The following is an 11,019-nucleotide window of genomic DNA, read 5'->3' on the forward strand; positions in this document are numbered from 1 at the left end:
TAAGTTCTGTTGTCCTTTAGTTCTGTCTCACATTAGTATTTTTTTCTTATACCGTGATGAGTGAGCAATATGCGGAAATGCTGTCTTTGATATTTAGTCATGGAAGAAAAAACAAACAACGCAGAAGGAAATAACCCAGCTATTGATATTTGAAAGCAACTTCTGATCTTTTGAACAAATAAAGAAAAACACGTGACAGGAGAAAAGTTTCAGATCAATGAGGAAACTCAAAGTTCACATGAACAGGCAGAGCTAAGGCAGACTGGAATGTGAGATCCGGCCCCACTAGGACAGGAGAGATGGGGCAGGGGTGGAGGAGGGAGAAACCCCAGAAGACCCAGTCCTGGCCAGGCGTGGGGCAGGAGGAGAGGGGCACAGGGCCACTTAGACACCCAGACAAGCTTCCTGGAAGGATTCTGATTTCAGAGCAAGTGCGAAGGCCTAAGACAGCTTACCAAGGAAAGGTAAAAAGATTGTTCCTGACCAGTTGGGTGAAAGACAGCTGAGAGGGGAGGGTCACAAGGGCCTCAGGCGACCTGAGGGTGGGGCTGGGCTATGGGCATCGATTGAGCACACCAGGGAGGATGGGGGTCCAGAGAAGCAAATGTGGGTCCTTCCACGTTCACCTCCTGCCCGCTCAACAAAGAACACCAACAGATTCTCCTGCAGGCAGGACCGACTTCAAGTGCAGTTTGAGGATGTCCCACCCCAGGAGGGCCTCGTTTCCACAAATTGTCTCCTTCTTAACAATTCCTCAGTCACTTTAGAATAGCATGTTGTTCTGTACCTGGGAGACTCCTCTGCAAACAGCCCATCAGCCCCCGAGGCTGCACAGAACAACTTGTGTTTCCATGTAACTAGCTTCCTCTGTATTCTATATGCTTTGTTTTATGCATTAAAAATTATCTTGAGAGGCCAGCCTGGTGGCATATTGGTTAAACTCAGGTGCTCCACTTTGGCAGCCCAGGGTTCATGGGTTTGGATTCCAGGTATGGACCTACTCACCACTCCTCAAGCCATGCTGTGGCAGAGACCCACGTACAAAATGGAGGAAGACTGGCACAGATGTTAGTTCAGGGATAATCTTCCTCAAGCAAAATGAGAAATATTGGCAACAGATGTTAGCTCAGCACCAATCTTCCTCACCAAAATATATATATATATATATATCTTGAGAATAACTGGTAAGAGAGTAAATGGCACAAAACGTTAAGAACTGCTGACCTATAAAAATGTATGTTTGGTCAACCTTTGAGATTCTTTTAGTATGTCTAGGATTAGAAATTAGATATGTACCTTTACTAATAGGAAGACAAAATTTTAATTTAGTCTTGTTATGCATATATCAAATTCTAGAACAACATAACATTAGCCTCGATATCTGGTCATCAAAGTCGAAGTTTCTAGCTAATTTGCCTTTCAAGATCTAAATTCAAATGGAGGCTGACCTAATATGTCGTGTTGCTTATTTTTTACGTGAAAGGAGTTTGTGATATTTCCCAGGACCATCTTTCCAAGCAAACTAGTCACCTACAATGTGAGGCTAGATCTTTAATAAAAACTGATTTTCCAGTCAAAAGGAAAAAAAAAGAGCTGCTGACCTAGAGGGATGGGGTATGCAGAGAAGGCAGGCTGTGAGGGAAGAGAGACGACAGCAGGATGTGCCTCATTCATGGACTGACATTGGACGCTCATTGGATCGACACTGGATGCTCACTGGATCGGGGAGCTCCAGAATCTGACTCCAACCTCCCATTTGAATTTATCACCCCGCCTGCCCAACCCCTCCACCTTCTTCATCAGCTCTGTTTCCACCAAAGTGGCCTCAATGACCTTTAAATAGGTGTGGTAACATCTCTTTTTGTCTTTGCTCCTTTATCCATTGATCTATTTTTGTGTTTACTGGTTGTCTTCTTTGTACCAGACACTGGGCTAAGACCCAGGGACAGAAAGATGAACGTGACAGATACCATCTCTGTCTTTATGAAATTTGCCCCCATCTGCCAACAGGAATTCTCTCCCTGTTCCATGTCCTGCTCAACCATATCTCTCATGAAGCCACTCCTGCTGCCATTCCAGATTTTAGTTCCTTCTCCGATGAAGCTCTTCTTGGCACTCACCGTCAGTACTAATCGTACAAAATTGGTAGGAATGTCTTGATAACTCTTGGGTATCAGATTTATTAGGTTTTTGTAATTAAGTTATGAAACCTAATTTTTTTTTGTTAGGTGTTAACCATTAGGCGTTAATAGGTTTTTGCCTGTTTCATCCTTGTAACTGCAAAAGACAAAAGAGTCTTTCCCCGCTATCTCAGAAATTGCCTGATTTTCAGACTGTGCCTTGAGTCAATAATTTCTGCTTTTGCGTTTATTCTCTTTTTCGTTAAGCTTTTCAGCACTTTTGGACTCAACCTTCCCAGACTTTATCTTTGAATTCCTCAAGTCCTTCATGCTGTGCAACAGTATTGGGACCTAAAATTTTGCCTTCGATGAACAGTTCGTTCTAGTCAACCACAAGAGATAACACAGTCACTTGTTTCACCCTCCACTGCGTTCCACACTAAGGACATCCCCAAGACGACTGTATTTCTGCTGCCTTCAGCCCCGATCTGGCCCCATAACCGGTCCCAGTTCCCCTCTCTCCGTTCCCCTGAGCGAGTGTTGCCTGAAAACAATCCTTGCACCAATTTTGTATCCATCAGAATCATTACTTGCTAGAAACAGAATCCAATTCTGACTTTGAGCAGAAAATAAACGTATTTATGGGTCGGCTCTCAGAATCAATGTAGAGACAGGAGAAGAACAGGCAAAATCACGAGACGGGACCAGTTCTGTAAACACGTGCTACCATCAACAGGGACACCGGATGCCACCTCGTGGACCGATGACACCACCCACTGGACGCTGGACCTCCCCCTCATGGCTACTGCTGCCCTGCTGCCCCCAGGAGTTGCTGAGACAACCAGACAGGGCTGTCCATGATGCCCTCTTCTTTGCTTCACTGACACCTGACCCTGTGTCTAGGGCACGAGCATCTGCCTCACTGAGCCCAAGCCACGCACACTTGGTCTGCTGCAAGAGATGCTGTGAAAAGGGGATCCTGGCTGTTTCTGCTTCCATGATGGAAAGGCCTGGATTCCCCAAGCATCGAAAGAGAGGGAGACAGACATGTGAATGTCCTCCAGACAGCACTCTGGTGGGATGGGGTGTGGGAGAGTGAGGGTCACACCTTAACTGGGGTCTACCCAGGCAGACCCAGGCTCTGGACATGTTGAGAGGTCTTCCAGAGGAGGGGAGTGAAGCCTGGTCTGACAACAGCCAAATCCCCCTACTGACCCCAGGGTGGGAACATCATAATAGACTGGAAGGGTGACACACATCTCAGGCACCTGCCACTTGCCACATACACCCCCAGCCCACTGGCATTCTTTCACCCGGGGATACAGAGTCCCTGTCCCTAGATCAGCTATCTCGGTTCTCAGTTTGGAGACTGTCCATAGACTCACTGAGCACAGCTTCTGCCCAGCCTGGCTGGTGCATCTTTTTCTCTCACTGTCAGGGGAGGAGCCCATCCTGACACTCTCATTGGGCTGTGGATTCACCTCCCTTGGGCTGGGCTCAAAGCCCAGCCATTCCCATAACTACACCTGGCTTTCTTTCTAAGTAGCCTGCTCCGAGCTCCAGGATCCAGGGAAGCCCAGAACCTTCCAGACAGCCACTATGAGCACAATGGTGCCTGTCCTGCTGCCTCTGCTGCTCCTTCTGGGTCCTGCCGTCTCCCAGGAGACTCACACTGGTGAGTGGGGAAGCCAGGAGTGGCTATGGAGAAGAATGGAGGGGAGATAAGGAACAGGATAGGTGGGCTGGGAGAATGGTGCCCGAGGCAGCTGCGATTCCCAAGTGTACTGCGGGAGTGGGCGTCCAAGGCTGTCAACCAACTCAGCTCACCCCCTTCTAGAAGCATTCAGGGAGCCTGTGGACTCATGCAAAATAAGACCTTAAAGAATCGGAACCGAAAACTCTTCATTTAAGACCCAGAGAGGATAAATGACCTGCCCAGGGTCATCCACCAGGACAGAGCAGGAGCCACACAGGTGGAACCTCTTGTTCCTCCCCTCCTTCCAACGGCTGGATGTACCTGTCTGACTCTCAGGGAAAGAGGGAACAACCTCAAGGGGCAGGTGTGAAGGCAGCTTAACTGGAGGGATGGTTCTGGAAGGACCTCACCCCACAGTCAGACACTACTCCAGTGGGCCTGGAAGGTGAGTGATTGTGAAAGGAGCCAGCTGGAGCTTGGGAAGAACCAGCGTCAGTTCTAGGATGGGGGAATGAGGCTGTTTTTTTGACATGCAAAATTTCAAGAAGAAGAAATGTAAGCCAAACTGTACAAGTGTAAAATTCGTTATATTTATAAACGAGCAGAATATGTATTTTATAACAATTAATGACGTTTAGAATGTTATCACCTCCTACACCAAAATCTGTGTTAGTCAGGGTTCTCCAGAGAAACAGAACTAATAGGATGTATATGCAGATAAAAAGAGATTTATTTTAGAGAATTGGCTCACACAGTTGTGGCAGCTGGCCAGCCCAAAATCTGCAGAGTAGGTCAGCAGGCTGGAGACCCAGAGAAGAGCTGATGTAACAGTCTTGAGTCCGAAGGCAGTCTGGAGGCCAAATTCCTTCTTCTTTGGGGCACCTCAGTCTTTTCTCTTATGGACTTCAACTGATCAGATGAGGCCCACCCACATTATGGAGGGTAATCAGCTTTACTGACATTCTGCTGAGTTAAATGTCAGTCACATTTAAAAACCAATTAGCAAGAATAATTTCAGTACTTGAACTAGGAATCTGCCATATGATCTCTAAGATTATTAACACTCAGGTAAGTCATATCATGAATTAATTATGGAAATGTCCCCCCCGCCCCCCACCAGTCCCTGCCTTCCACCAAAATGCAAGGTACAGGCCTGGGAATTCTGAGATCGATCCTGGTCTTAACCTGTGCTGATCCATTCTGGGTCATTTCCCGAGTTTTCCAGTAAATTCTCCTTTCAGCACTTTCTAACTATATGTATTTGTCAGGTTCGACTAGGCTATGCTTCAGTAGTAAAGTTTTTAGTGGCTTAACCCTACAGAGGTTTCTTTCCTGCTCATACAAAGCTGACTACAGTTCAGTCAACTTTCCTCTCCTCCATGGGGTGACACAGGGATCCAGCTGTTCGCATCTTGAGACTCTCCTGTCTCATCCTGGGGCCTCCACAGTCATCGCCTAAAGGGAAGAGAGACAGATGGGGCAAACCAGCTCATCAGTCCTCAGACCAGAAGAAAGACATCACTTCCCTTTTGACAGAACTCAGTCACATGGTCCCAACATACCTACAAGGGGGCTGAGAAATATTATGTTCTTGTGTGCCAAGAAAAGGAAACAAGACACAGAAGGGTCTCCGAAATGTCATCCCAGAAAAGACGTAGAGCCCTTTTGCTCGAGCGAGCCTCCAGTGGTGTGAGGCTGACAGCAGAGTGAAGAGAGCTGGGGAGGAGGAGGCCCAAGGACCAGGTCTCCCTCCCTGGCCCTCTGCTGTCTCACGTTGGCCCCCACACCTCAAAGTCTTCTCTTTTGCAGGGCCTTACTCTCTGAGCTTCCTCTACACTGGGCTGTCCAAGCCCGCTAAGGGTTTCCCCAGGTTTCAGGCCATCGCCTACCTCAATGACCAGGCCTTCTTCCGCTACGACAGTGAGGGCAGGAAGGCTGAGCCCTTGGGCCCGTGGAGCCAGGTGGAAGGGATGGAGGACTGGGAGAAGGAGAGTGAACTTCAGAAGGCCAGGGAGGACATCTTCATGGTGACCCTGGAAGACATCATGGACTATTACAAGGACAGAGAAGGTCAGTGGACGACGGACTGCTGGGGTGGAGGGTCTCAGCTCAAGAGGCAGCCCTGCAATTGTGAGTAGAAAAGGGTCAGCAGGATGGAAATAATCCCAATCCCAAAGGAGGAACGGGAAGCACAAGTAGAAATACACAGACATTTCTGTATCTCCCCCACCCCACAACACATCTGCTTTTCTCCTTCCCCATCACATCTCCCATCCTCACTCCCAGGACTCAACTCACACAGGAAGTGATGGCAGAGCCAGCGCTTATCCAGGCACATCTGACCTCTCAGCTCCACACCCCCGCCCGTCTGAGGCTGATCCCACTTTAGAAGGTGTCAGACTCACCCTTGCCCACGGATGTTGGGTAGAGAGTGAGCCAGCCTTGGGGTCACTCTGACCTGGGTTCATGTGGTGGTTCTGCCAGTCACTAGCTGTTTCACAGTGAACATGTTTCTTAATTATCTGGTCTGAATCTGCAAAACTTGGAGCATTGAGACTCGCCTTCAAGCGATTTCATAAAACTTGTTTATGAAAATTCCCTGAAGGCTGGGACATAATCTGTCTTAATCTCCCCTGTAGCCCCATCATCTAGGACAGCCAATAATACTTGCTCAAATGAAATTTGCTGAGTGATTGAGAGGAAGTACCTAGCACAGACCATGACCCATACGGAGAGCTCGGGAATGACTGAATTCAGGACCACGATGGTTAAAGTTACATGGAATCCTAAACACCCTCTTGTCCATAAGGAGCAAACTCAAGAGGGGTCAACTGGACATGTGGTGTGAGGAGCTGATCAGAGCATAGCACAGAGACTAGTTCTTGTGTCTCTCAGCCCAACACTCTTTCTCCTGAACCACACTGCCGACCCCCACTGCCTACCCTCGAGGGTGAGTGTCAAAAGATGGGTTTCTTGAGGGGGCCTGCATGGTGGCAGAGTGGTTAACATGCTCTGCTTCAGCGGCCCAGGGTTCACAGGTTTGGATCCCAGGCGTGGACCTCGCACTGCTTATCAAGCCATGCTGTGGCCGGCATCTCACATATACAGTAGAGGAAGATGGGCACGGATGTTAGCTCAGGGCCAATCTTCCTCAGCAAAAAGAGGAGGATTGATGGCAGACGTTAGCTCAGGGCTAACCTTCCTCCAAAAAAAAAAAAAAAGATGGGTTTTTGAGTACAAAAATGCCCAAGAAGCTACACAGAATCTGAAAGTTTCCAAAAGGAGGCAAGAGTTATGCAAAACTGAAAGATGTGGAATGAGAAGCCCTGGTAAGGAAAACGCCCTGGTTTGTGTGTCAGAAATAGGAGAGGGTAAGGCCGGGGAGGACACTGGGAGACATTGTGATTGGTTGGAATAGAAATGTTGAAGTGAGTAACTATGAGTAAAGAGGATAAAGAGACTAACACCAGGTATTAGAAAATAATAGCACCTCATATTTAGTGAGCAATTACTATGTGCCAGCACATGTATTAACATGTGCAACGCTCACAATAACCCTCTAAAATAGTACTATTGCCAATGCCATTTCAGAGATGAAAAAATTGAGGCACAGAGAAGTTAATGGCCCAACTTCATGCAACAAGCCAGGCGGGGGTGGGGAGAGATCTGGGATTTGAGCCCAGACAGCTTGAGATCAGAGCCTGTGCCAATAGCACTAATCAGTATTCGGTAAACACCTACTTTTATAATCGAAATGGAGAGGTCATGTCCCCTTTCCCTGAGGAGGCCCATTTCCAAGAGCTGTTGCTAATGGGGAGGGGAGATGGCGCTTTAGAGATTTTTATTAAAGATATCAAACACCGGAAAAGAGGGAACAAGTGATCAAGCTATGTTTACTCAAGTGGTGACATCAACTCCACTTAGAAGTGAAAACAAAGGAGGGATTTCGTAATCTATATAAAACTACAAATAATTTCTATTTAACTTGGAAATGCACTTCAGCATGGCTGCGTGAGGTTCCTAAGAACTCACAGCATATTTGAACAAAATTCATTAAATGAGATGATGCAGAGGTGCTGGCAAGCCGGGCTACAGTCTGTAGCTCTCTGAAATTCCCTGGCTGGGAAGAATGCAGCTCATCTCAGACTGGCCTAAAACACCAAACCAAACCAAATTTCCCTCTCTCTGTCTGCTGTAACGTCTGGCAATAACCCATTTGTCAAGATAAAGGGATGGCATGCTTAGATTTCAAAAACCTTTCTTCCTATTGGGTTGCAAACTGTGTAGGAGTAAGAGTTATTACGACTGGATTGATGCCAGGCTGACTGACTCCTGGGGGGCTGGGGGGGATGCAGGGTCTCACACCTTTCAGGGACTGTTTGGTTGTGAGCTCCAGAATAACCAAAGCAGCGGAGCCTTCTGGAGGTACGCCTACGATGGACGGGACTTCATCGAATTCAACAAAGAAATCCCAGCCTGGGTCGCCCTGGACCCAGCAGCTCGGGACACCAAGCAGAAGTGGGAGGCAGAAGAAGTCTATGTGCAGCGGGCCAAGGCCTACCTGGAGGAGGAGTGCCCGGGGATGCTGCGGAGGTACCTGCAAGACGGCAGGATCTACCTGGACCGACAAGGTACCCGCCGCTTCCTCGGTCCTGCTCCCCTGCACTGAGCTGAGACAGACTGAGGTGGTCACAGGCTGGGAGCTCAGGGGAACAGCTCAGGAGAATCCCACAGTGGTTTGTCTCTATGATGATGCCTCCTGGCTGGACTGTGGAGAGCAGGCAGGCGTGTGAAATGTCTGTGCTGGAAGGATGAAAATGAGCAAGTGTGACAAGACTGATTGTCACAAGCTGAGACTTTAGTTCGAGAAGTAGCAAGAAAGAGGGTCTTGTGGGACAGAGCTGGGAAGGATCTGATGGACAGAGTGGCAGGCAGAACTAAGGGGCAGGGCTGACAATGGGGGAGAAGGGAGCCACCAAGCTCACTCAGAGGTTTGGGAAAAAACAGAAAGTTGTATGTGGGCAATCACAATTTCTTGCCATCAAAAGTCAGTAAGTGGAGGAGGCGCTGGGGCAAGAGAGCAGCCACGGACACCCCGTGACCCAACAGGCATGGCTCAGGGGAAGCTCTAAGATCACTGACATCCGGGGTGGGGGCGACATGAGCAGGCAGATGTCTGCTTCAGGCCCTCAGTACCCATGCTCCGTCCCTCCACAGATCCTCCCTCTGTGTCAGTCACCAGCCACGTGGCCCCAGGAAAAGAGAGGACACTCAAGTGCCTGGCCTATGACTTCTACCCACGAAGAATTGGTCTGCACTGGACCCGGGCCAGCGATGCGCAGGAGACTGAGTCAGGGGGAGACATTCTTCCCAGTGGAAATGGCACTTACCTGTCCTGGGTGGTGGTGGGAGTCCCCCCTCAGGACAGAGCCCCCTACTCCTGCCACGTGGAGCACAGTAGCCTGGCTCAGCCCCTCTCTGTGCTGTGGGATGAGAGGCAGGAAGCAGAGGTTAAAGGTGGCTTGGGGACTCGAGCCCAGTAGTTAGCCTTTCTGCAGGACACGAGAGATCTGAACTCTAACAATCACTGTCAGCGTCATCAGCGGGGCCCAGGGAACAGTTCCAGACGACAGGTGGTGGATCTGGAGACGGAAGACTTGAATGCCGGGCACGGAGCTGATTCACCGCCAAACCGCCCAGCAAAACCCCATCATCGAATCTGTAGGATCAGATCAGTAATAATCGTCTGGCCCAGCACCCAGGATAGAAATGTATCTGTAAACCATGAAATGCTGTAGAAGTGTGAATAGATTTTATCCTTTGTCCCGTCCCCTGAGTATTTGATTCATCTGAAATTCTGGGCATCCACTTGAAGCAATGTTCACTAGGCATCTTGACCTAGGATGTCTACCGTCTCGTGGTGTGGACCACCTGGTCTCTCGGGCGTTGCTCAGGAGCCCGCTGCTGACGTCCCCTCTGCTTGTGAGGTTGCAGAACTCTGTGGCCTCTTCAACACAAACCCAATCCTCCTCTGTACCTCAGTTTCTCCAGCACTCCCTTGCTCCCTGTGAGACACCACCATCTACTCCAACAATTTCCCCCTTTGCACACCATGTTGGCCCTTGGGGCCACGCACCACGCTCATTTGAGAGGCTCGTGTCTCAAGGACACACTCCCAGGGAAGCAGGAAGCTGATATTCCTGGACTCCCTCCAATTTCATTTGAGTGTGTTTGTATAACATTCATAGAAAAACACATTTTTTTTCTAACTTAGATTTAAACCTCAAAGACAGAGCAGAACTCTCACACCTGACCTTTTCATTAAGCTCGCCTACCTATGACTGTTTTTTCTTTCCTGTGTGACAAGACCTTCCTTCAAGGACACCCCATCCTCAGCCTCCAAAGTCAACCCTCCAAGCAGAGCTCCTTAAGGAAATCATTCCCAGCCTTCAGAATTCTGAGCTGACTCTCTTGTCTTTCTTGATAGCCTGAATTAAAGTCTACACTTTTTTTTTTTTTTTTTGGTGAGGAAGATCAGCCTTGAGCTAACGTCTGTTGCCAATCTTCCTCTGCTTTGTATGTGGGATGCCATCTCAGCATGGCTTGATGAGCAGTGTGTAGGTCTGCACCCAGGATCCAAACCTGCGAACCCCAGGCCGCCAAAGCGGAGCACAAGAACTTAACCACTACGCCACCAGGCCAGCCCCAAAAAGCTATTCCTTTTTCTATTATTATTATTTTGAGCCAATTTGAAAATCAAAGCTGAGAAATAGCTTCTCTAGTCTATATGAAATCCGCATTCCTCTCCTCTGGGGCAAAAAAGTTCTGTCTAAACCCCCTGTAGAAGGGCTGCAGGGAAGAAAATCCAAACAGTCAAGAGGGAACAATGTGGTGACTGGTATTTCATACGTTATGACACTTGGAACAAATAAGAAAAATGCATGACAGGAGAAAAGTTTCAGATCAATGAGGAAACCTAAGGGCTACATGAACAGGCAGAGCTAAGGCAGACTGGAATGTGCAATCCCACCCACCAATGACAGGACAGATAGGGTGGGGGTAGAGGAGGAGAAAAACCCCCAGAAGACCCACCCTGGCCAGGTGTGGGGGAGGAGGCGAGGGGCACAGAGCCACTTGGACACCCAGAGAAACGTCCTGGAGGGATCCGGTTTCCAGAGCAAGTGTGAAGGCCTAAGACAGCTT

The 11,019-nt window shown here is 48.7% G+C and overlaps 1 protein-coding gene across 7 annotated transcripts; it reads left to right on the forward strand.

The window, feature by feature from the left end:
* Positions 1 to 232: 232 nt before the first annotated feature.
* AZGP1 (alpha-2-glycoprotein 1, zinc-binding) lies at positions 233 to 9,646 on the forward strand. 7 transcript variants are annotated; one of them, XM_070231667.1, is made up of 7 exons: positions 233 to 464; positions 1,574 to 1,843; positions 2,011 to 2,145; positions 2,857 to 3,795; positions 5,626 to 5,886; positions 8,172 to 8,447; positions 9,034 to 9,646. In XM_070231667.1, exons 4-7 carry the CDS (start codon positions 3,720 to 3,722, stop codon positions 9,357 to 9,359), a joined length of 939 nt encoding a protein of 312 aa, XP_070087768.1. In that variant the 5' UTR covers positions 233 to 464; positions 1,574 to 1,843; positions 2,011 to 2,145; positions 2,857 to 3,719; the 3' UTR covers positions 9,360 to 9,646. The 7 variants fall into 7 exon arrangements, with proteins under 7 accessions (XP_070087768.1, XP_023472587.2, XP_070087767.1 ...); XM_014729866.3 differs by lacking the exon at positions 1,574 to 1,843 and having other exon boundaries at positions 249 to 464; XM_023616818.2 differs by lacking the exon at positions 1,574 to 1,843 and having other exon boundaries at positions 257 to 464; positions 5,626 to 5,946.
* Positions 9,647 to 11,019: the final 1,373 nt, after the last annotated feature.

This window comes from Equus caballus, chromosome 13 (genome assembly GCF_041296265.1).
Source record: "Equus caballus isolate H_3958 breed thoroughbred chromosome 13, TB-T2T, whole genome shotgun sequence".
NCBI lineage: Eukaryota > Metazoa > Chordata > Mammalia > Perissodactyla > Equidae > Equus > Equus caballus.